Below are 26,585 nucleotides of genomic sequence, written 5' to 3'. Positions count from 1 at the left end.
ATGCCCTGTACTGTAGGTTACTTTTGTTGTGCATTTAAACAACAAGGTAATACAAAGTGTTGCCAGTCCTTGTGCCGGGTTTATGAAGCATTCTCTTCTCCCAGATTAAAGAATGTGCAGCGGAGGAGCTGGGGAAGGGCTACTTGGTGTCCTGTCTGGTGGACCACCGTGGCAACATAAGCGACTACCAGTGCAACCAGTACATCACCAAAATGACCACCATCGTCTTCAGCGACTACCGGCTGATCTGCGGCTTCATGGACAAGTGTCGTCAGGACATCAATGCACTGCGCTGCGGCAGCATCAGCACCGGAGAGAAGGTGAGTCATCAAACTCAAACCTGTTACTGCAAACTAGACTGAAAACTTTTATGTTCACCATAGCTTTCTGCTAAATCTTTTAATGTCTGCACTGTTTTTAATTATTGCAAATATGTTTTTATTCTCCTTTCTTTCTGTAATGCATTTTTAAATTTATTATTTTCTTTTAATTCTTCTATTTTTTTTTTTTTCTTCTCACTTTGTTTTATGATGTGAAGCACTTTGAGTCTGCCTTGTGTATGAAATGTGCTATACAAATAAAGTTGCCTTGCCTTGCATTTACTCCCAACACTAAAAAAGTACAGTAGATAATGTTAGGTGACTTCATTCTTTCAATCTAATTCTTACTACTATATTTTAGTAGGAAAAGTAAGCAGAAATAGTTTTATATTCAGCAGATTTAGACTGGAACAGCATTTCTCACAAAATCACAAAAGAAAGATAAATGTTGAGTCTGTTTATATATAGAGGAGCCATACACATGATGAGGTCCACTTTTGCTGAAAATGTGCCTGTGCATGTGTTAATCTGTTAAAACAATACTAAAAAAACAGTGATCTACAAAGTGTCTTGTAAGACTTTAGATTAAAAGTGGCTGCACGATATATTGTTTCAGCATCGGCATTGCCTGTGCGCATGCTTAATAGTCCGAGGATGTGCAAGGTCATACTACAACTATTGTGCTGCTTACAAAAGAAAATACATTTTCATGAGCAATCAATATTTCTGATTAATGACCCACAGCCTAGGTAGGCCCTCCACAGTCTCATGATGAACTGTATCGATTTTTTTCCTCTGTTATAAACACACACTCCAAAGCAAGTGTGCTCCCCGGTTATGTTAGGTCAGCTTGGAAAGTCCCGGGTTGAACTTGGCTCGTGGATCTGACTGAGCTTTACAGCAGCCCTCGCCTTGACCTCATTGCTTCCTGAGTCTGTGGACTTTGTACTGTCTTCGGCCTCACTCCCTGCTGGAGGAACTGGGCTCCAGGGACAGACCGCCCAGAGTGGGAAGGGTCTGCAGCAACGCGTCTCGAAACACCCAGTCCGTCTCCTTAACCATGATTTTTTTGTTCCATCTATTTTTTATTAGCACACAAAATCTGCCCTCTTCATTAGGTCTGGAAGTCCATCAAATTGACCATTTAACTTAAAAACTTTAGAAATCTAGGTGAAAATTCCCCCAAAAATGTCATATTGCAATATATATTGTGAAGTACGTTTTGTTCCAATATCATGCAACCCTAACCACGACGTCGGTGCATGGCCAAAGGCAACATGACGCCACTGAAAGTGACAGCTACCTTGATCGAAATGACAGATTTCTCTGGGTTTGAAAATTGTTGGACAAATTTGAGATAATGTAATTGCACAACTCAACATAGACATTGTGGCAAAGTTCATATTATACCTTTTAACTAACGAGTTGGGATTTATTGAATTAACAACATGGGAACCTCACACCTTTGCTGCACCCTCCAGGCTCATGGTGGGTCCTCAGATTAGCATACTGGCATATCTGTACATTCATTACTTCATTCCCCATTAAACTGTCGTCACATCTTTTTGAATGTGACATAATGTAACAAGGTGTCCCATAGGGAACTACAGTGGATGTGCACCACCTCGTCCTCCTACTTACATCTGGAGTATTTACCATTTAGTCGTGTTGACAGTGATTAATCATATTATACATTGACATTGCACATCGATCAGAGCAACATGTGACGATGTCTTTTTTGCTGCAGACGGAATGTTTTGGAGTCGTAGAAGTGCAGCAGAAGAATAAAAAATAAATAATCTGTTATATTAATCGTTTAAAGAAATGTGGACGTATAAAGAAGAATCAAGACATTTTAAGACAAAAACAATAACCATTATAAGCATTTAATTTATTTTTGTCTTCACTTATTTTTGATTTATTTGTAAATGCATTTCTGTACTTTGTATTTTTTTTAAATGCGTGTACCTTTTTTGCATATTTTTTAAAATGCATTTTATCTTTTAAAATGTCCTTATTCTTTTCCCTTTTTGCTATTCCTTGAAGGTTCAAGCTGTCAATCAATTGGCTTGGTGGAAAAGCTGCACCTGTTAACTCTCATTTTAAGTATAAATGTAATGTAAGAAAAACCAAACATTTTTAATTTATCTTTAAATATACATACATATCTCATTTTCTTCTTCGTTTACGGATGAATTATTTTTTTATATGGCATACCCATGACTCCATAGAATGTGGTGATTGATTATTGATAAGTGGATAGCTAGATGAGGAACTGTCCTGTCCATGTTTGTTGTCTGCAGGTAAAAGAAAACAGTAAATGTGAAAAGTTGTTTTCATACCCACCAAGCAAATTTTCTTGGTGGGTTTCTTCTCCTTGGCTCTAAACCCCCAGAAACTGTTCAAAGTGTGACTCAGCTGAGAAAAGACAACTTTGACAGCGGGTTTGACAGTGAGCACAGTGAATCAGTCTCGTCTGAAAGTGTTTTCCCGCTGCTGAGCCTAGCTAAACCCTATAAGCCTGTTAGACATGCGGTTATTATGGGATAGCACGCCGGCACAATTATAAAACGGTGCAAATTATTATTCGTCAGTGGGAGCACAGTCTGTTTCATTATCAGGAATTTGTCACGGCAGCTCATTTCAGTGTGCCGGAGCCGCTAGATCAGACTCACCACGTTCATCCCCACTGAGCTCTTCTCCTACCACACCTAAAAAATACAAGACACATCCTGAAAGAAGACCTCACTCTATGTAGGATAAGTGATGCTATAAACTGGCATGGCACTCTGCTAGAGGACTGAATGGATCCACAAGAGGACGGTTTTAACTTTGCAGCACTGGAAACAAAAACTAACTAGAGCTAACTAGAATGATGGAGTCAACAACTGAAGTTAGAATATTAAAGCAGGACAGAAATCACTACCTGGCTACACAGTCCTCTCACCAAAATCCACCAAAGTGCACGTTAAAGTATTAAAGAAGAAGAAGAAGAAGAAGTAGTAGTAGTAGCAGTAGCAGTAGTAGTAGCAGTAGTAGTAGTAAATCAAAACAAAACAAAAAAGTAATAGTAAATCAAATAAGTACAGGGGACATCAGATCACTGCATACCAGGTACATTTTTATCAATACATTTTAACATTATTGAGAGGAAGATTTTTTTATGATCCATGTTCATTTATTATGCCAGTACTTGGTATCGATTCAGTCTGTCTGTATCTAGATATTTAGTCAGGGTATTGTATCAAGTCACAGTTTTGATATTGTGACAACAGGACTAGTAGCATATCTAGTACTGTTGGTGGTGGAGTTGCATTGTGGGTAATATAGGCGTCAGGTTTGGACAAGGAAGAATGCTTGGAATAAAAACGATGGTTCTGGTTCTGCCACATTGATTTTGATCCTTTGCGTTGTGAACTGTCCAGCACCAGTCTGACAATGACATAGGAATGATGAACTAAATGTTTAAAAGGTAAACTGACGTTCACCCAAATATCAAATCTCACTGTGGATAATCCACAGAAGTAACAAACTGTCATCAGTTTTCCTTGGGACCTTTGTTACAGAAGAAATTCAACCTATTTGACAGTATATTCATATCCAAAGGAATCATAACTCTTGTTTCTATAAGAAATGTTGAATTTGTTGAAGCCTCCTGCAATCCCAACAATGAGAGATTTCTCTGATACAGCTATTAGCTGAAACTAGATGCTGCAGCATGGGAATGAAAAAGCACCAGTGTCTAAAAGTACAGACATTTGACATGCATGCAAATTATTATTCAATGGTTAAGCCTCTCCAACAAAGTGCCCATACACGAGCAGGCAGAAAACCACCTTGATCAGCTACGGGTGAAGGCTGCCTCTTTCTTATTATCTGATGCCAGTCTAAATGAAAGGAGATAAATGGGTTTCAAACAACTGATTGAATTAATGGAGCAAAAAACTAGCTGAAACCTTGAGTTGTTGTCTGAAAAGTATCCTTCTCCTGCCATATCTGACTGTGACATCTCATTGTACTGCAACCATGTGACCGTCACTGTCTCTGCAGGACATCCACTCTCAGGGCGAGGTGATCGCCTGTCTAGAGAAAGGTTTGGTGCGGGAGGCCGAGGAGCAGCCGGGGGCGCACCCCATCAAGGACGAATGTAAGAAGTCCATCATGAGAGTGGCCGAGCTCTCCTCAGACGACTTCCACTTGGACCGATACCTCTACTTCGCCTGCCGTGAGGACCGAGAGCGCTTCTGTGAAAACGTGAGGACTTAGTAGTGATCTTATCCACAAGGCCACCAAACGTCTTCTCTACAGTGATCTAGAGAGCTTGTGGCTTCCTTGAATCAATGACGGAACGTCCTTTCAATTCTGTTCAACACTAATGAACAAACGTTTCAAAACATATTTTCTGCTTTGCTTTTTCAGCACATTCTATACATTTGTGTATCATTAGTTGTCCAAATCGAGACTACTCAGTTTTATCAGCTTTGTTGCTTAATTTTTGTCCTTTAATTAGACCTCAGTTCAGTTGTCAGGTTTGAAAAACTTGGACAGATGTGACCACATCACATCTTAAGTTAATGATGCAGGCAGGCTTCAGGCTGACACGATGCTTTTATGGTCTTTCAAAATTAGAACATTTTACATTCTATGTTGGTGCCTCGAAGGTCGAGGCAGCTTCATATTGAGGCAGGTGAAGAGTTTCATTCCATAACAAGATTGAAATATCTGATATCAAAGGAGATGCATTAATAAATAAATCAGGGGTCATCACAACGAGTAAGTCTCAGTTATCCTTGTGTCATGACGTAACATGACTTTTGCAGGTGAAATATTGAAAAGATAAATATATGTTTCTATTTACAATAATAAGGATTTTCTTCTTGCTGTAAATCTTTCTGTTGATGGACTGTTTTGATGTTTTTTCAGACACTGGCCGGCGAGGGACGAGTTTACAAATGTCTCTTTAATCACAAGTTTGAGGAGGCGATGTCTGAGAGGGTGAGAGCTGAAGTTTGATACAAAAATACTTTTAATTTGAAATTATGATATTAGGTGTCGTGTATAATAATGATCAAAGAGTAACTGGCAAAGCTGAAGGTCATATTGTCACGTCCAATCCTCTGAGGAAATGAGGTTTTGTAACCCTCATTATGTGGTATTCTGCCAAGGGTTGCAAACTTTTGGAACCATTCAAGTTTTCTAGTTAACGTTAATATATTTAAATAATGGTGTCATTTGCTCAGGATATAATTTACCAGATCATAAGCAGTAATGATTGGCTCAAAGAAATTAAATTAATTTACTTGAGTTGAACTTCAATGAAAATTCAATACCACCATACATTGATCAAAAACACATTCCTTGTGAACCCCTCTTCAAAACAAAAGCCTTTCACCAAATAATAATTTAACCCCCTGGCCTCCTTATCCTCTTCATGATTTTATTTTTCTTCTTCCCCAAATAAGTTAACTATAAAAAAGTATGATATTTCTTTCTTTTAACATTAATTTAAAGTAATTGTATTTGATTTAACTTGGAAATGAATAGATCCTTTGCAACCTTTTTGGAGAATAGCCAAGACTAAAATAACATGGCCACCACATAGTTTGAACCTCTGTTGTGATTGTGACGGCGGCCGTGTTCCCTCAGTGCCGTGAGGCCTTGACCACCAGGCAGAAGCTGATCGCCCAGGACTACAAGGTGAGCTACTCGCTGGCCAAAGCCTGCAAGTCGGACCTGAGGAAGTATCACTGCAGCGCAGACAGCAACATGCCGAGAGCCCGAGAAGCTCGCCTGTCCTACCTGCTGCTCTGTCTGGAGTCGGCTGTACACCGAGGTGAGCAGCACAGTCAACACCCGGCCGGTCAGGCACACTAACTCCAGCCACTCCGGTAGGCTGAGATGTCAAGAAAGTACGAGTCAGTCTGGCAGTCGCCCATTCTAGAGGGCAAAATGTTGCTTTCATTATTTTAAAAAACATTTAAAAAATAACAATATAGCATCACATAACATATTAAGAAGCGACAAAAAAAATCCCTTAAAGAGGCACTTTCATTTCCTTTTAACTAAATGAGCTTTACTGCCACACGCCAAAGCACTATTTCCATCCAGTTTGAGTGTTTTTTGTTGTAAATTTCTCTTATTTTAAATGGTTAATGGACCTGCATTTATATAGTGCTCTTCTAGCTACTTACTACTCAAGGTGCATTCATACACACATTCATACCGCCTGCACGTCACACACCAATGGCCACCCCTGTTTTATTATTTTCTGTTGGCTTTGCTGTTTATTGCCACATTTTGATGAGGTTAGGAATATCAGCTGATGGTTATTGTAAATAGGTTGATTGGTGGCCTCTCTCAAGGCTGATCAGATGACTCATTGATTCTGAACGGAAATGTCTTAAATACTCACTTGTCTGCTTTCAATCCTGTTCCTTAATTAATTCTGAAAAACTGTGGTTCGTCCTGTCTGAACAGCTCAATTGGTTACCATATCAACCATAAATTAACCTATATGCTCCAAAATGTCTTCAGCGGTGCACTGGTTAGCGGTTAACTGACATCCCTAGTGATGAGTGTTGCATTTATGTGTGTTTCAGGTCGTGTGGTCAGCGGCGAGTGTCAGGGCGAGATGATGGACTACAGGCGGATGCTGATGGAGGATTTCTCTCTGAGTCCGGAGATTGTGCTGCATTGTCGGAGCGAGATTGAGGGTCACTGCTCCGGTCTGCACCGCAAAGGACGGACGCTGCACTGCCTGATGAGGGTCGGCCGAGGAGACATGGGAGCCATCGACCCCAACTGTCAGAGGGCGGTGAGTCGCCATTCATATTAATTATATGGTGGAAAAACAATCTTTCAGCAGACTTAATGTTCATTTGTTTTAAGACATGAGTTGAGTTTTTATGAAGTGAATACTCTCATACGAATATTTTTGCTTCAAATTGCCGCCATGTTGTTTTTCTCCAGTTGTTGTTGTCTGTGCCAGCTGTCCATTCTGCATTTGGCAATTTAGACTGTTTTTCTAGTCTGGATTAGTCTAGACATCACCTTCTTCTTCTTTGTGAAATATTATATCATGATTTGCTCAGTGAGCTTTGATTGGTCAGTAGGTGGTGATTTTTATCCTTGAACATAACCTGCGCCAGAGCAGGTCAGGTGTGCAGCATCAGTTTCCATGGTGATGTACCTGGTAAGAAGTGAACCACCATCGCAGGACTGAAAAGTTAAACTAAAGTTATCTCGCTAACCCCAAATCCTGCTTCATAGTACAGGGCCATGTTCCTGATGGCTAGACCAGCCCAGCTTCCAGCTTGTTGTCTTATTGATGTGCTGCTGTCTTCCATCCTCAGCTCCAGACTCTGATCCAGGAGGCCGACCCCGGAGCCGACTACCGTATCGACCGAGCGCTCAACGAGGCCTGCGAGTCCGTCATCCAGACTGCCTGCAAACACATCCGCAGCGGAGACCCCATGTGAGTAAACACTGAACTTCATGCACTTGTCTCTTATGTGTATGTTTCAGTACTTCACATGTTTCACTGATATGACATATCATAATAATTATAATAATCATAAAAACAGACTTTAACTCTGATGTAAAATAATGTTAAAAGTTATCATATAAAGTGTAAGTTTTTTTTTTTCCAACCTCATGACCCACCTTTTTCTGACAGGGTCAGAAGCATTGATTTCAAAAGTTGTTAATTGTATTTTTATATTTGTTTCTCCTGTAATTCTACATGTCATTTACATTATAATATATGTGTTGGAATGTATGGTTATAATTTCTCATTTATCCCTTTCATTTATATAATCTTCACTTTTTAGACTTGTTTTATTAACAGATGCAAAGACTTCAATCAGAACATTCTAATGCAATACAAAGAAACTCCAATTAAAAGGTTGAACTTCCACAAAAGTGAAAAAAAGAACCCCTCCTCCCTTGATTTTAGTTTCCTCAGAGTATATGGTCATGAAAGGGAAAGTATACAGTGTTCTGCATGTGGCAAATGTCTTTCACATTGTAAACAGAGATGAGACGTTAGATATGTGATCCCTGTGTTTGTGTTGCTGATCCTGCAGGATCCTGTCATGTCTGATGGAGCATCTCTACACTGAGAAGATGGTGGAGGACTGTGAACATAGACTACTGGAACTGCAGTACTTTATCGCCCGAGACTGGAAGTAAGTCCTGCTAAATCAGAAAATACTGTCGGCCATGAAGGATCTTCATGTTTATGAATAAAATTAATCAGTTTAATGAATGGTGTGTGAACAAACCCGTCTGTAGAAACCTTCAGACTATAGAAACTGGATAGTTTGGTGGATACTGACGTGGATATGTGGTTCAGTTTTCAAATGGATGTAAAACAGATATTTTAGAGGGAATGAATGAGGAAAGGCAGTGTTTTGTCTGGAAACAACACTACACATACTTGAAGGGGAAAGCACTGGCCAGGAGGAAGGTAGGAACTCTAGTGTGAACAGAAAAAGGAAATGGACAAGGAACAGACCTGACTCCTCTTAAAAGGAACTGACGATGTGAATGCATGTAGAATCGGCCCCATTTCTGTTGGTCCACTTTAACAGGACAGGAGTTTGGTTCATTTAAAGAGGCTATATAAGAAAATACCCTTAAGTCACATATTCATCTTGGCTGGGTGTAAATAGCCAAATAGCTGCTGTGTAATTGTTCTCACCCAGGTGCAAATAGACATTCCTAATTATTATTAATACCCCCAAATAATACAGTTACGGTTGGCAATCAATAGGTATGTGTTTTTTCTTCTTCTTCTCCGGGTTACATTTAACTTGGCTTGAAATAAGACCAATGTGTTCAGACTCAGATTGAGTAAAAAAACAAGTCACTTTCCCAAAATAAAATCTCAATTTTTGTGGGAAAGTATGAATCCCTTCTGATGGAAAATATACCTAATACTTAATGATTTCTCCCTGTGTTGTTGCCAAGGTTGGATCCCGTCTTGTATAAGAAATGTCAGGGTGATGCTGCCCGGCTCTGCCACACTCACGGCTGGAATGAGACCAGCGAGATGATGCCGCCCGGTGCCATTTTCTCCTGCCTGTACCGCCACGCCTACCGCTCCGTGGAGCAGGGACGGAGGGTGAGTCTCAGCAGCTGCTCTGTCCACACCATGACCACTGTAGGGATGTTGGGTTAGCGTAGCCATTAAACACCACACCACCAACATATTTGAATTGAAATGATCAATCGGCTTTCAGTCTGAACTTTTTTCTACCAAATGTAGAACATTTTGAATCACCTTGACCGTCTGAGGATTAGGTTTTGCGGTTAATTCTTATTTTTTCTTTCTTTTTTCAATATTGTGAGCACAATAAACCACCAACCGGTCACCTCCATCACTCTCGAATTTTCTACCCATTTCTCCAAGTGACAATTTTTAAAATTGGTCCAGTATTGAGGGAGACTACATCACAGCCCGTTTAGCTGCTGCCGTCTGGTGCAATCAACTTTTCATATGTATTACCCATTATACATTCCTACCACATCTACTGGCATACAAACAGGAAGGCTATGGTTAAGTGGCCTCAATCTAGCTCGATTGATTGGTGGCCTAGTGTGACACTGACGAACTATGCGACTAAACGCCTAGCGCTGAAAAGTTGAGAAAATTTAAACTTCTTAAAAAAACATGTGACATGTGCTTTCTGTAGCGTTCTCCATCAATACCGGATCAATTCATTCTCATTCTCATTCATTCTCCATCAAAAAACAAAAATGAGTCACAAATTGGACACAAAACATGGGGGGATAGGGGCCAGGTTGTTGATTTAAGGCTTACTGACACTGAAAGTCACATTAGAGCATCAGCTAACTGACAGTAAATGCATTTGTATTTATATTGTTTGTATGCAGAAGAAAGTGATGTAAAGGAAGTGTGAACTCACTGACCAGAGAATGTTTTTGTAGCTGCTCATTGGGGAGTCTGAAGCAGAAACCCAGGGTTTAACTGTGAGTACGTTGTGCTGCTGAACTCATGATGACAATAACAGGAAACTGTGACATGCCTGTCATGATGACTGGTTGTTCACCGGGGAAAGGATCTGTACACTTTAATTCTCATCTTATAGTGGTGCATGTGTGAGCTGATTTTAAGATGAATTATGTGAAAAGTGCTGCTGAACTGTCGAATCAATGCAAATCTCCAATTTGGAAAACATGGTTATGCTTAATTTACTGGAGCAAATCAAGTTCTTGATTAAAATCCGATGTGTTGGCTGTCCTTAAAGTGATGCTCCACTCAAATCAGACACACACTCCCCTGAAGGCTTGAAAATGTGTAAAGATGTTGCCGTTTCCTGCACCAAGAAGAACAGTGGCAGGGATCAGCTGGATTTCATGTTTAAATGCATTCCAGTTCTTATTAAAGAAAGTCTCAAAAGGACTGTAGAAACCTCTCCAAACCAGGAGTGCTTCCTGTATAATCTTTATCTGTAATGAATTGAATGTTTCGGTATCTAGTCCAAACACGCATATCTCTACAACATAGATAGTAAATGCTCGGCTTCAGTTTTAAAGGAATAGTTGTGATGTTTTGAAGTTGAACCTGTGTTGTATGAGGTACTTCTCCAAAATGTATTCCCTACAGTGGATGGAATTTGAGTACACTATATTTAGAATATGTTTACCTTGCTGTCAGACGGCCCTTCCTGATGGGCCGTCACTGAAGAGAGCTTCAAAGCCGCAACACTCCAGTGACCAAAGTCTTGATGGGTTTGTTTGTGTGTTATTGTTTGACTTTGGTGAATACAAATCAACCTTTTAAAGTCACATAATAACACTTGCTTAAAAACCAGCCACGTTTCATAAATCCTAATAATCTAGTGTGGAGTATCAGTTTAAGGCCTTCCAACAACAGTGAGATAGTGTTTCTCGTGTCTTTTCTAACCCGATATGGTGGTCTTCCTGCAGCTCTCCAGAGACTGTAAGGTGGAGGTGCAGAGGATTCTCCATCAGAGGGCGCTTGACGTGAAGCTGGACCCTGAGCTCCAGAGACGATGCATGACCGACCTGGGGAAGTGGTGCAGCGAGAAGACCGAGCCGGGACAGGAGCTAGAGTGTCTGCAGGATCACCTGGAGGATCTGGTGTCCGACTGCAGAGACGTGGTGGGGAACCTGACGGAGCTGGAGTCTGAGGTAACCGCCCCCAAACCTGTTTCTACCCATAATGCAACACATTTTGCTCACCCCCAGGCTGGAGACCACATCGAAATCTAGCTTCTGTGATGATCCGTCCTGATGGAGTAAGAAATGATGGATCTAGTCCAACTGAACCTTCTGCGTTTGTTCTGTCCTCAGGATATTCAGATCGAGGCCCTGCTGATGCAAGCATGTGAACCCGTCGTCCAGGCCTACTGCCACGTAAGTCTGCACTGAGAAACACACCATGTATTGGCTCTTTTTAAATCATGTTTGTAATTGATGGAATACCTTTTGTTTAAAATTAATTAAAAAAGATGTTTTAAGATGATTTTAAAAGGCTTTCAAGCAAATACACTTCAGAAAAAGAAAAAAGCAGTGTGTTGCACATGAACTGATCAATAATAACAAGACTGGAAAGGAACATGCAGACAGGAAGTCTGTTTTTTATAAGAGCTGCCACAATTTTCTGAATATATTTATTCTATTTTGTAGTGCAATGACAATGTGACAATTGCAGTGTACACAATTTGACGCTTCTTAAAGTAGCACACACATACATTGAAATGCATGTTAAATAATGTGTCAACTTCTCTGAGGAATATTTCTAGCTCCTTATTCAATATATGAAGAAATATCAGAAGAATTTCAATATTTTTGAGAATTAAAATTGAACCCTCTGTCTGTCTCTTTTTCAGGAGGTAGCTGATAATCAGATCAACACTGGTGATCTGATGGAGTGTTTGGTTCAGAACAAACACCAGAAGGAGATGAATGAGAAGTGCGTGGTGGGAGTGACACACTTCCAGCTGGTGAGCAGACGGATGGAAATGTGTTGTCATGATGTTTTTTTTTTAAGGCTCAACAGGACCAAAACAAGAAACTTGTTATCTTGACTGATCCGAAACATAAATTATGATGCATGGGCCGATATTTTCCTACATAGTTTCTTCAAAGTTCAGATCAATATCAAAATATTAAAAATATAAATGTTCAAAATGTTGTACATTCACTTCATGGTTTAGTTCACTGGGTAAGTGGAGATGTGGGCATATGAGCATCAAAATGTGGGCATGCACTGATGAGTCTGCAGCCATGTTTTCTGCTGAATGCTTTACTAACATGCTGTCTGTCTGCAGATCCAGATCAAAGATTTCCGTTTCTCCTACAAGTTCAAGACGGCCTGCAAGGAGGACGTCCTCAAACTGTGTCCCAATATTAAGAAGAAGTAAGAAACACCTCCATAGCTGCTGAAATACAAACAATTACCATTTTATCAGATATGTAACAAAACAATTCAACCTAAAGGTCTTTGTCAACTTTCTGTTTCATCTCAGTATTTATTCTAAACACGAGTACTGTGTTACAAAATCTTTCTGAGCTCAAAGGTGGAAAGTGAACCTCACTTTTTCCCAGGTGTTTTTATAAATGATGGCTAGTCGGTTCACATTCCTTAAAGTCCTCCTGAGGTTTTCAGCGCTCTGTGTTTCAGAGGGAGACTGGTGACTTAATTATAATGTTAGCTGCCAGCACATAGCAAAGTTTAGAAATGTGTGATAGACGTTGGGTTAGATATTACAAGACATACATGTTAAAAATAGATCCTGCCATTTGGTGTAGGTTGTTTAATATGTTGTTGTTTTTTTTGGAGTAATGTAAAGGTACAATATGTAATTTTTGCATTTCCATTTTTCCACTTAAATGTGTCGGAACAACTAGACCTTGGAGAAACTGATGTTTTGAGGGAAACTCCCTTCCTAGTGTTTTTACCAGTTTTAATCACTGGATTGTTTTGGAAAGGAGGAGACGTCTGTGGTAAACCTGAACGATGAACACATAAGGAATCCAAATTAAGAGAAGCTTATTACAATAAAGACAACAACTCCCACGATCCCACGCAACTTCACTATGTGTTTAGATTGAGAGACCTCTAGTGGCATTTAAGGGTATTTTATATAAAACTTTACTGCTGATCAACACACAGACTTAGTGTAAAGTGTAATTCATAAATTCAGAGTGAGTGTAAAGCACAAGTCGGACTGTGTGTATAACTTCACTTCTTCCTGTCGTTTAGGGTGGATGTTGTGATCTGCCTGAGCACCACGGTGAGGAACGACACCCTGCAGGATGCCAAGGAGCAGCGAGTGTCCATCAAGTGTCGCAAACAGCTGCGGGTGGAGGAGGTGGAAATGGTACGTTCGCTGACACGGAGCTCACTGATACAGAGTTCACCGACACAGCAGTCGGTCCAGTGTCTGGTTAGTTCTGTTTCAAAAGAGCCCTATTGTTACTCCAGAACACATGGATGGAAGCTGCACAGTAGCAGACAAAGAGCCTGAAGCAGTTCAACCAGGAGTATATTGACAGTATTCAACCCTTTTTAAGAGCCCTAATTTGAAAAATATTGTAATTTACCCCCAATTGTGACCGGGCAGAAATGTTTCTTCACAAATAGTCAGAAATGGTGGCTTCATGCTCCAATAGAATATAAATATAAAGACACCTATGAAGGTGAAATACACCTCTGGCATTGTTTGTGAGCCCTTTTCCCAAGTCATAAACCAGATGGTGTTCAACATGCTTTTTTAAAATCATGTATGCAGCAAAACAAGCCAGATGAACAGAAACAAAAATTCAGACTATTTCTACATCTGTGTCATGTCGGTGATCAGCAGGAGTCCAGTGGATTTCATGTCTATCTTCTTGTACATGAGACTGACCTACATACCATTCAAACATTTGTGAAACCTCAGAATGCCAACAGCAGGATCTTGTTGAACGATTCTGCTCTCCTCTTGAAGTTTCCTTAAGCCGAGTGTCTGCTTACTCTCCTGCACAGATTAAAAGGGCCTGTGTTTTCTTTGTTTCTTTGTGTCTGTGTTTTTCTGGACATCCACTAAATCCTCCCCTGAAACTGTGAAGTCGGAGGATATCCGCCTAGAGCCGGAGCTGTACGACTCCTGTAAGCAAGACATCAACAGACTGTGTCAGAACGTGGCCTTTGGCAATGCACAGGTCAGCAACTACACTCACAAACACACACTCTTCTTTGTTTACTTCACAAAAGGGCACATTTGATTTATGTGGGTTAACTTTGAAGCAGAAAACAAAACAAAAAGGTGACCTCAGTCTTCGTCTGATATTTCTTTGCTGATGCTCCAGTTTGAGAAGTAAGTATTTCAACTGATTGACTATCAATCTGTTTCTCTCTTTCTGCAGGTCATCGAGTGTCTGAAGGAGAACAAGCGTCAGCTGACTCAGCGTTGCCACCAGCGGATCTTCAAGCTGCAGGAGGTGGAGATGGTTGATCCTGAACTGGACTACCAGCTGATGCGAGTCTGCAAGCACATGATCAGGGTAGGCCAGTATAACCAGCATCACATGATCAGGGTAGGCCAGTATAACCAGTAGGGGTGTGACGATACACTCCACTCACGAGAACGAGACGAGACGAGATTTTAAGAAAACTACAATGACAAAATATATGACTGGACTAACAGACTTTAATTTAACAGAGTTGCACATGCATTTTTAAATATTTTATTATAACTCTTTACATGCATGATGTAAGCATGATCTTTTAATAAACTTCTTCTTTCACAAATTTAAACTAAAACTAAAATGTATAAAAGTTAAAATAAAATAAAATATTTTCTTTTTCCCAAGTGTAAATATGTGCAAAACCAAATCAAAGTTCTACTTTGTCAATACAGAGTGCAAATAGTGCAAACGGAGCCTGACCAAGTATGTCATGAACAACATGCTGCAACTACAGCATCTTCAGCATCTCCGACATCGCAGCTGTCAAGTGTATCAATGCTTCGGGAGTTTTGTCTTATCTCTGGGCTGGTGATGCTGCTATGGCAGCTTGCTGCTCAAGGTAACGAGCCAGCATATCCAACGTGCCCGTCATTAACTTGTGTGATGGTAATTCTAGCCGTTTCTGCTTGGACATTTTCACCGCGGTAGCCGCTGAACTACGATGAAAAAAAGCAGTCACACGTCTCACCCGCCCGAGTAAACGAGCGACGGCCACGTCCATATTACTGCATTGTCGGTAACAATAAGCGATGCCGTGGTTGGGTTTTTTAAGCTCCCAGTCAGTAACAGCTGTCTGTAAAACCTCAGCTATGTATAGCTCACAAATCTCGCGAGACAGATTTTAAAATGCGACGAGAAATATCGTTGACTTTAATCTCGCGAGATCTCGTGGTACGAGATCTCGTCACACCCCTAATAACCAGCATTACGTGGTCACTACATTCACATGGCATTCATTATGTTTTGACTCTCTGAGTGGGAAGGGTCGTCACAGAAACGAGTCAGACAGGGATAGAGCTGTGGTGGTGTGGCAGGATTCAGGATGTGGCATACTGTAGAACACCTTCCTTGTGCTTTCAAAGTTGAGGGTAGCAGCACGATCACAGGCATAGTCACAGATATCACAGTGCATGCGTGCGTTGCTTTTTTTCTTGAGCAACGCTTTGCTAACTCAGGGACATCACAACTAGTCAACTTATTGATTATTTTCTAAACTAGCTTTTACATAGCCATAATGAATGTCCATTCTTCACAAGCCTTCATCTCATCTAGCAATCATATTGGTATGTGAACTACGTTGCTAACGTTGACCGTTGCTCTGTGAACTGAATGCAAAGACCAGATGCTTCCTGGTAAAATGCTGATGTGGTGCTGCTGTGGGAGGCAGGTTCGGCTTTACATGAATACACTGCAGTGTTTTTCCACTTATTTTCTGTTTTGAAATGTTTTTTCAACTTTTGACATGTTTATTTTTGGTCACGTCTCTCCGCCTCGTTGTTTACTCCCGCTTTCCCCTATTTTGCGAGCTGTCTGCACTTAAAAATTGAGTCTAATTAGCGTGCATATCGGCAGCGTAACCACGTTGAGTAACAGTAATAAGCATCCGTCTGGAACACATACACAGAGTAGTACAAATTGATTGAACAAAGCGTGATGCACATCAAATCATTTGAGTCTGATTCTTTGTAACCAAGTCACTCGAGTCATGGTTTCAGCCTTAGTATATTGTGTATTAGTATTTTGTCTTTGCTCCTGTTTGTAACATGAGTTTGGTGTGAATATGTTTCAGCGCTTCTGTACGGAGTCTGAGGGGAAGAACACCCTTCAGTGTCTGAAACAGAACAAGAACAGCGAGCTGATGGATCCGAAATGCAAACAGATGATCACCAAGAGACAGATCACCCAGAACACAGGTACACACTCACCCACCCCGAATACATCAACATTTCACCACAAGCACAACTGCTTACTGTGTGTGTGTGTGTGTGTGTGTGTGTGTGTGTGTGTGTGTGTGTGTGTGTGTGTGTGTGTGTGTGTGTGTGTGTGTGTGTGTGTGTGTGTGTGTGTGTGTGTGTGTGTGTGTGTGTGTGTGTGTGTGTGTGTGTGTGTGTGTGTGTGTGTGTGTGTGTGTCTGTGTGTGTCTGTGTGTGTCTGTGTGTGTCTGTGTGTCTGTGTGTCTGTGTCTGTGTCTGTGTCTGCAGACTACAGGCTGAACCCGGTGCTGAGGAAGGCCTGTAAAGCTGACATCCCAAAGTTCTGTCAGCCCATCCTGAACAAGGCGACGGCCGACAGCGAGCTGGAGGGTCAGGTCATCTCCTGCCTCAAGCTCAAATACGCTGACCAGGTCAGTGACTTTGATCGTCTGTGAAATCTGAATCCATATTTTATTAGAATAAATACATCAAAGTGTTGCGTTCATCGACAAGGACATGACATAGAACATAATACATAAATAGACATAAATAGAAGACATTAAAACACAACACAGTGGGGCCTGTTGACAGGAGTTCCATTACAAGTACAGAATACATGGATAGATTCAGTATGGCAGATAAAAATGTGCAAGTTAACGTAAACAATAAAAATGATACACATATATGTGTGGTCCAGCCCGAGTCGATGCCTTTGCGTTGCTTATAAGAACATTAATGGAGATCGGGACTAAAGAGTGTTTGAATCTGTTCAGTCTACACTGAGGAACCCTGTATCGTCTACCTGATGTAGCAACTCATATTGTGAAAACAGGACATGTGAGGGGTCAAAGAGTATTCTGTCAATCTGTTTTCACACACTGATCGAAGATGGATCGGTTGGTATTGTTTCTGATTATTTTCATTGCAGTTTGAACTAAGTGTGCTAGTTTGGCTTTTAAAGCCACAGGGAGATTATCAAACCAGGCCGTCGTGCCCTATCTGAGGATGCTCTCTAGGGCAGCCTGGTAAAACATGAGCATGATCCTCTGCTCCATAGGCATAGTCTGCACAGACAGTACACATGCTGCTGCAGTCGGGAGCATATCCATTCAACATGTTAAAGTGCTGTCAGTGTGAACCCCAAGGTGTTTGTAGGACTCTACTGTAATCACTGTGTGTAATTGCCTGGTTATGTAGGTACCCACGGGGGGTTATCCCCCCCCCCGTCGGACTCTGATGGATTCGGGCAGGTCGGTTGGAGCGTGGGAAACATTGGGATGCCGTAGGGACAGAAGGGCTTCTCTCATATATGAAACGGGTGTCAAGCCGGGTGCCATTAGTCATTATAGTCCTTAAGTTTAGCAACTGTTGCCAGAATAACAATGAGTCACAGAAAGGTGCGATACGTATGAGTGACAAACAGATATGCGAGCAAATTTGTTACATAAGTTGTGCCTCAGCATCAACAATAAAGACGAAACTGATCAACAGCAGTGAGAATCAGAGCCGCGCTACCGAAGAAATGTATATCTGCTTCCGTACTGGACCATAACACAGATAACAGCTTTGTATCTGAACAAAGACGGCACTATAACTCTGCATTTTGTTGGGCTCGTGGTTAAGATGCACACCTTAAACAGGGTTCCCACACATCCTGGATGACTATTCATATCGTTGCTTTCAGAGAACCAAAAGTCTGTGCTCGAGAAGACGTTTGTGTGTTGGAGAAGAACCATCAGAACCATTCGATCCTGAACTTAGCCTCTGAATACGAGTCATTGGAAGTGATTTAATAGTCTGAATATGCATGTTTGTGTCTTGACAGCGTTTGTCTCCAGACTGTGAGGCTCAGATCCAGGTCATCCTGCAGGAGTCGGCGCTGGACTACAGACTGGACCCTCAGCTGCAGATCCACTGCACACAGGAGGTGCACACACTTCTTATTTCTCACAAACACACTCATCCTGAAAGCCTCATAGGAAATTAGGAGTATTACAGTCGTTTCAGAGTGGGGAAAAATGCTACATTTTCTTGACATTTCTTGAGATTTTGATTTTGCCAAAATGCTTAATTCAGCAGAAAATTGAGTTTCATACATTTGAGCTTCTATAAAATAGGGATTGGTTGTGATTTCAATTAGTTATCAAAAAAATGAATTGTTTATCAACTAGAGTCTCATCTGAAAAATATATTCCCCTTGTTTTTACCGTCACGTCACAAATACATTTAAATAGTTTCTAGTGATTATCGAATTTGGTGTTTTTACTCAAAATGCCCATCCCTACTAGAAACAAATTCTTATCACTCTCTGATGTTTTCAATAGTCAGTAGTGCTCAGAAGTCATCACTTGATTAATGATAAAGGGTTTGATCACATAATACACATAATGAGTAAATCGTGGAGAATTACCATTATCAGGAGAATCGTAAATACCGTCATGAGTCACTTGAATTGATTCATTTAAGATTATTAAATCGTTTTTCCACTATGATCAAAAATATGATGTGACGCAAAAATAACATTTGTCTCTTCACAAAGTACCAGGATGTTTAAGAAGACATTCAACAGGAATTTGGTTTGCAGACGATGCACAGATCAAATCATGAAGAAATATCAGTAATGATATAAAAAGATGTTAACATGTGAGATGAAAATGAAAGCTGTCAGTGCAGCTCCTTCATGCAAACAAATCCCCTGTTGGAGCTGCTGGTCCTACAGTTCATGCTGTCAAACAGCAAAGTAATGCAGACTGATCTTGATGGGACTCGACACGTGGAAATTGGTACAGCTGATGCTGCTAATGCGCCAGTTATGACCAGATGGCATCCGGCTGCCGAAACAAAACTTAGTGGATAATAACTGCTGAGAAGCTGATTTTGTTTTTCAATGTTCAGAATATAATGCATCCCAGACCTGCTTAGTTGACAAGTGGGGACTGGGTGCCTTGCTCAGCAGCATGTCACAGGTGTTTAATGTGCTTTCAGATTTCCAGGCTGTGTCCAGAGGAAGCAGCAGCTCAGGAGCAGACGGGGCAGGTGGAGGAGTGTCTGAAGGTCAACCTTCTGAAGATCAAACAGGAAGGGTGCAAGAAGGTAACTGACCGGGGTGAACCCACAGAAATTTGCGTTCACATCGTCAGGTCTATTTCAGCTCTGATTGGGCCTTGGCCCTTTTTCTGTTCACACTGTAGTTTCTACCTTCATCACTCTGCTGGTCTGCTTTCCCCTTCAATGACATGTTTAGTGTTGCTTGAACAATGAGCTTTTTCTCACTTAATCCCTCTAAAATATCTATTTTATATTCATGTGAAAATATCTCTGCATTTATTCATGTTTCACACCAAAAACTTCATTTTACAAGATTACATTTGAATACATAACGTTATCATTTTCCTCCGGTACTATTTTTACTGATAGATCCTGAACGCATCATGATGTAACCCAATGCAACTTCATTAGCTGTTCGCTCCTTTATTTAGCCAATCAGGACTGAGCCCTCCAGAGTTCACAGTGTGGATTGGGGACTAGAAATGTGTATTTTGAGCTCCTGATAATGGAGAGCGGAGCTAATCAGGAGCATGTCGTACTTAAAATGAACTCTGACGTGAACTTGAGGACTTCTGAGTGTAGCTCGCTTCAGAGGAGTTCTTTTGTATGGTTCACATAAACACAAAAAATGCTGACTCATCAAGTTTGTTGTGGAGGACTAAATCAGTGCAGGTGCTATTTTTTTTATTTAAAAACTCTTTCTTCCATTGGTATGAACAAAAAACGTAATCATTTTCAGCTTCTATTATCAATCCGACAGCAAAGTATGAAACCTTCTTCTTTGTCTCCTCATCCTCTTAACTCCTCATCTACCTCCACGTCCTCCTCCTCCCCTTATATGATCCCCCTTTTCTGTCCTCGGCATGTTCTTCTTCCCATCCTCCTCCTCTTGCAGGAGGTGTTGAACATGCTGAAGGAGAGTAAGGCGGACATCTTTGTCGACCCCGTCCTCCACACAGCCTGCGCTCTGGACATCAAACATCAGTGTGCAGCCATCCCACCTGGCAGGGGCCGCCGTGAGTCCACCAACACACCTCAGCTGGAAATACACAAAACACCTGAAATGAAAACACAAGAAGTCAGACACACACACACACACGTTTTTTGTTTATTTTTTAGGCAATGCACTTTTTGGAAATACTTGTACACGTTAAACGTCTTTTACTTTTGGTTTTTACTCCTTCTTAATGAACCAGAGTGCCATTCTGGGAGTATTTAGTCTCACTGAACGTTTTAGGAATTACAACTACGTACGTACATACTCACACTAGAAAGGATATTTAAAGGAGATTAAAAAGCTTCAAACTATCCTCTCTTAACCATCTGACCACAAAGCAGCATAAGATGACAACGATTCTGTTGTGTCCTCAGAGATGTCGTGCCTGATGGAGTCGCTGCAGGACAAACGTGTTCGTCTGCAGCCGGAGTGCAAGAAGAGACTTCAGGATCGTATCGACATGTGGAGCTACGCTGCCAAGGTACATCTCACTGTCGGGAAACATCATGGAAACGGCTTGTGAGGATGTGACAGAGGAAAGGAGACACACTGAGCTTTTCACAGCACAGAAACAACACAAACAAGCAGTTTATTTTCCTCAGACTTTGTTGGAATACTGTATTATTAAACTTTACAAAATGTCACTTAATGGATTATACCAATCAAATTGGGGATTTCTTACGGCCACTTATCCTTAAACAGTAAATATACCTATGTAGAATACCCAAGATAAAGAGTACCATAAAGTACCACAACTACAATTAAGACATAGGATAACATATTATATAGTACATGCAAAAAGTGTGAGAATTTGCTGCCATTTTTTTTGTTTGGAATGAAATGGGGGAGTTTGGGGCTATGACGATGACTGATCTGAACTGTTCTCACTTCCTGTCAGGTGGCTCCTGCTGAGGGTTTCTCAGATCTGGCCATGCAGGTGATGACATCACCGTCCAAGAACTACATCCTGACTGTGATTGGTGCAGGTGTGGCGGTGCTCTTCATGATGGGGCTGCTCTGCGGCCGATTCACCAAACGTGTGACTCAGGAGCTGAAGGACAGGTAGACCCCGCCCACTCTGGGGTCAGGACACGCCCACAGGAGAAACGACCACCGCTGAAAAGAACCAAACCTCCTCCCCCACCCTCATCTGCCCCCCCCCCCCTCCACACACACACACACACACACACACACACACACACACACACACACACTCACACTTTAACTCCTCACCCCACTTCATTGACAAACAAACACCCTTTGCCTCTTCCTCCATTGCTGGAATGACATTACCAATTACCATAACCTTGCAGTTGAACGTGAGCTTGATCAGTGACTCACCTGCTCCTCCTCTACACAAGCCCGCCCACTCTCCAGGAGGCCACACCCCCTGACTTCGCCGCCTCCTCCTCCTCCTGAGCTTCGATACAAAGTGCCGGGTCCTCCTGCAGTTTTACCCCGCACTCACCTGAAGTAGATGCAGTATTACTCCGCTGTGTTCTCCTCACCCCCCCTGCTGTGGCATGGGGTGGGAGGGGTGAGGAGGGGGAGGGGGAGGGATGATTTAAGGGTATGGGGTCAGCGGTCAGATATCGAGGCAAAGGAGGTGAATGAAGTCGTATAAAGTGTAAATGTGTAGAAAGTGGGATGGGAAATGCTCACGTATAGAGCAGTTTAATGACTCCAGTATTTTAATGACTACGGCGCGTGTGTGTGTGAGATCTTTCTACCACAATATTGTCTAGTTTGTCGTCCTGCTAAAGGGTTTTGGGGGGCTGTTTTGGCTCTTGATATATCTTTTAAAAAAAACAACTTTTTTTTGTGCTGATGTGTGGTAGTTAGATTTTATCGCCATGGGACTGCCAGGCGGGAGGTGCCAACCAGCCAGCCATCCACCGAGCCACAGATGAGATAAACAGAAAGGGGGGAGGGGACACATCAGACTCCCAGCCAGCTTGTTTTACAGAACAAATTATTTATGGGTTTTCGTCTCTCTGAAGCAGCAGACCTGGCAACCTCAACTCCCCTCTAATGCAGTGCGTTTCTTTGAGGATCCCCCCCCCCCCCCCCCCCAGCTCAACATGTGCCATAAATGCACCATGCACGTCCACCTGCTGCTTCCAGTTTAGCAGATTTTCACTTGCTTGGTTGTCATCACGCTTGCCTTCTGGAAATGCTGAGGCGGGTTTCCACCGTGACGCAGCGTCACAAGTCCTCCCACTCTGATCCAGGACTGGGTGGAGCAGATAGACTGGGGCTTTTTTTGTTTTGTTCCAGTCATGAACTCACAGAGCGGCTGTTTTGTGCTGGTTGGTACGGGAAAAGTTGAGAGCAATGCGTGGGGGAAAAAACAGAATAAAGAAATGAAAAGATTCTAGATTATTATAGAGATGTGAACATTTTTGTGTAAAGATGATACTGGAATCATTGCACATTTTTCGTTCTTTTTTTTTATATCTATAAATATATATATATTGTTTTGTCATAGCCTTATTTATTTGTTTACTAATGGTCAAAGTTTTTTTATGATTTGAATGTTCTCTGGTTGCCTTTTCTCCAGCAAGCGAGCTTCCCTCCTTGGTGCAGGGGAGGGAGAGGTGGAGGTTATAGGGGAGGATGCTCCTCCGGGCATCAACCTGATCCACACCATGACAGTGAACGCCCCTCTGGTGGGCAGAGGGAGTTAGATTTCTGGGAAGATGGCAGCACGTCTGTTTAACAGCAATCTGTTAAACACGGCCTCTCGAATACTTTAGTGCCGCTTTGTTCCAGATCAGACTGCAAGAACTCAGCGGTAGTTATTGCAGCGTTGCATGGATATCTTAAATGTGATGATACTTTGGGGGATGACCACTCTTGCTTTCATGCACCATTAAAGCTGATCGGTGATGCAGATACGTACATGAAGAGGGTTAGTGGTTAATTTCATGTTGGACGAGTTCAGGAAACAGTTGAATCTAACTGTTACATAATCATGATATTAAAGGTGCAGGGTGGAGGATGTGGCGCCATCTAGCGGTGAGATTGCAACCAACTGAAAGTCCACCCATGTACTGTGTGTGTAGGAGGACTGTGGTGATGTGGAAACGTGAATAGCCCCATCTAGATGGAGCCAGTGTTTGGTTTGTCCATTCTGGGCTGCAGTAGATGCATGGAGGTCAGCTCCATGACCAAGACCCACTAAAACATACTAGATAATATTAAATTACAGTTCTGCAAATTGACCCCCCCAATGCTACATAGTTTACAATTTAAGCATACTTTTTACCATCTTATCTGAACATGAAATGTTTTGGAAGCAATAACATTTTTCTTTGCTTCAGCCCAAAATCAAGCAAACTACTGGTATGAAAGCCAAACCAAATTTCAACATGTCTCATATCAGTGGTCATCTTTGTCGTTTCTTTCTGTTTCACCACATCAAGTAAATGATCTTGGATGTGAGCAGAAGTAGGAGAAACACGCACAAAACAAAGACGAGGAAAGCCGAACAAACACAAGGAAAGTAACAAAATCTGCTCAAAACTCCACTTATAGCGTTTTGTTTTGGGGGCGGTAACTGTGACTGCATCTTCCAGTTTCAGGTGATTTGTGTGATGAACAGCTGTGTGTGGATGTGCTCGGGTGGGGTGCTTCTGCTCGGCCTGCAGGTTGATGCCGGAGGAAGGAGGCGCTCTGGGTTCTCTGTAATCGTCCATCAGAGTCTCCGTGTTGAGAGGTCTCGGTGTCGGAGCGACCTCGCCAAAGAGCAGCATGAGTCTGTCCTCTCCCGGCTGGAGCCATCATGTGTACATGTGTACTATACTGAGTGATGACATACTGTAATGTACTGTGCATTTAGCCTGTACTGTTCCTTTCTTTTCTAACTGTTGAAGCTTGGTGTGGTGACCGCTGCCCTCCCTGCTTGTAAATGACGTCCCGATCCGTTGAACTGCCTTTTTCTTTGTTTCTCCATCTAACGTCGGGTTTTATCAAAGCGTGCCTACTCGCCGTCCCGCCAGGGACCCCGCTGTACACAACATCCTAGAACCGTGTGTGTGTGTGTGTGTGTGTGTGTGTGTGTGTGTGTGTGTGTGTGTGTGTGTGTGTGTGTGTGTGTGTGTGTGTGTGTGTGTGTGTGTGTGTGTGTGTGTGTGTGTGTGTGTGTGTGTGTGTGTGTGTGTGTGTGTGTGTGTGTGTGTGTGTGTGTGTGTGTGTGTGTGTCTCTTCTCGTCCTGAGCGATGATGGACATTTTCATTTGAAGTTTGTGTTGATAAAGATCTTTTTGTAAACGATGTTTTTTTGTCTGACTCCACGGAGCTCCTGATCATCTGATTATTTTTTCCCTTCTGTCCACTTTTCTTGTTTTGGTTTCTTTTTGTTGTTCTGTACAGATGAAAATTGGACAGTTTGTTAATAATAATAAAGTCTGCAAGGTTTCTATTCTGTTGTTTGTGTCTTTATTCAAAACGACCTTTGAACGATTTCTTGACAACAAATCATGTTCATGATGACTCAATGGATGTATCTGCTAACAAGCAATGAGTGTGCCCCCCCCCCCCCCCCCCCCTCCAGTCTTCCACATTCAGAGCATTACTATATCGTCAACAACTATTGTCTATGTAAAGCTACAGAGTATGTCTACCTGAGCAGAGAATGATGTCACTCCCTCTGTGTGCGTTGTTAGCTGAGCTTTTGCTGTGTTTACAGGTATCTGAAAATGCAGCTGCATAATATTTTAATTACAAATAAAGCTGTTTTCCCTTCCACGTAGCTTGATATGATAAGTAATAAGAGTCAACAAATTGTGAATGCGGCATGGCTGCACTACGTAGCCGTCACTAAAGATGCACCCATTTAATTATAGCCTATTCTTGTGCATCCATAGATTGTTTTTTTGTTTTTGTTTTTTTTGTAGACCTCCACAGAGATTAAATCATAACTCGAACCCTGGTCTGGACTTCCTCGGTGCCACAACTAACCTTCATCCTGGGAAAACGTATTTTGCAACACACTAGAACTTTATTTATTTTTTTCTTGAGTGAAAACTTTCACAGATTAACTGTTTTCAGTTCATCCAGTCAGATGCCCTTTGCCATTTTTCTTGTCATTTTGTGGTCAGCATAACATCTTGTCAAAGGACTACAGCTGAAAATGAGCCTGCTGGCTAACACTGCTATGGCACATTTACAGAAATGGCAATCAATGTGCACTGTCCTTTCAATAAATACATAAAACATGAATGCTACTTCACGTCTGCACATATTTCTAGTAAACACTCGCCCTGCATCCGTGTGTGAGCGCAAGCAGAGCCGAGGCAGCTTATTTTGGACAGAGCGCCATTTTGGGTGTGTGAGACCGTGCCTGTCTGTCTGCACTGTGTTGTTGTTGTGTGGTCTTAATGTGTGTGTTCTGTCTAGTCCGTGGAGGCTTCAGGCTGTCTGACAGATCTGTGTTAAATTCTTCAGTCCAACTGACCAAAACACGTCGACCGCCCAACACAACTACAGTTTACGACTCAAAACCTCCAGAGAATACCTTCCGTGTTGATGTGAAAGCTTCTAGTGGAACATGCTTTAAACCTGCATGACACAATGTCCCAGTAAACATGTTTATTACATGTTGAATGGAGTCATTTATAACAGTAATATAAATATCAATATAATCGGAATAAAGAGAACATACAGTAATGAAATATCTGCAAAGTTCTTCAGTTTTCAACAAAGACAAAGCAAATATACTGACTCATATGCAGCCCCAGTTTGTTTGCATTTGTGTGGATGACATGACGTGTAATTCATGGTGCAATTCAAACAGGATAAAAT

At 41.7% G+C, this 26,585-nt stretch overlaps 1 protein-coding gene across 1 annotated transcript in view; it reads left to right on the top strand.

Annotated features, from left to right (window-relative positions):
* The window catches only part of LOC311019146 (Golgi apparatus protein 1-like), a 50,891-nt gene extending 25,688 nt beyond the window's left edge, over positions 1-25,203 (top strand). The window contains exons 4-25 of the mRNA XM_084018385.1: positions 105-320; positions 4,371-4,574; positions 5,244-5,315; positions 5,967-6,153; positions 6,920-7,134; positions 7,673-7,794; positions 8,405-8,506; positions 9,291-9,444; positions 11,274-11,498; positions 11,661-11,723; positions 12,200-12,313; positions 12,641-12,729; positions 13,576-13,693; positions 14,424-14,516; positions 14,721-14,858; positions 16,612-16,735; positions 17,024-17,166; positions 18,561-18,662; positions 19,721-19,828; positions 20,679-20,799; positions 21,155-21,261; positions 21,679-25,203. Coding sequence (XP_083874511.1) covers positions 105-320; positions 4,371-4,574; positions 5,244-5,315; positions 5,967-6,153; positions 6,920-7,134; positions 7,673-7,794; positions 8,405-8,506; positions 9,291-9,444; positions 11,274-11,498; positions 11,661-11,723; positions 12,200-12,313; positions 12,641-12,729; positions 13,576-13,693; positions 14,424-14,516; positions 14,721-14,858; positions 16,612-16,735; positions 17,024-17,166; positions 18,561-18,662; positions 19,721-19,828; positions 20,679-20,799; positions 21,155-21,261; positions 21,679-21,846 — 2,985 coding nt within the window. The 3' untranslated portion in view covers positions 21,847-25,203. The remainder of the gene's footprint in view (positions 1-104; positions 321-4,370; positions 4,575-5,243; positions 5,316-5,966; positions 6,154-6,919; positions 7,135-7,672; positions 7,795-8,404; positions 8,507-9,290; positions 9,445-11,273; positions 11,499-11,660; positions 11,724-12,199; positions 12,314-12,640; positions 12,730-13,575; positions 13,694-14,423; positions 14,517-14,720; positions 14,859-16,611; positions 16,736-17,023; positions 17,167-18,560; positions 18,663-19,720; positions 19,829-20,678; positions 20,800-21,154; positions 21,262-21,678) is intronic.
* Positions 25,204-26,585: the final 1,382 nt, after the last annotated feature.

Source organism: Eutrigla gurnardus, assembly GCF_963514095.1.
Source record: "Eutrigla gurnardus genome assembly, chromosome: 9".
In the NCBI taxonomy this organism is placed as follows: domain Eukaryota; kingdom Metazoa; phylum Chordata; class Actinopteri; order Perciformes; family Triglidae; genus Eutrigla; species Eutrigla gurnardus.
This window is presented reverse-complemented; position numbering and strand designations above follow the sequence as displayed.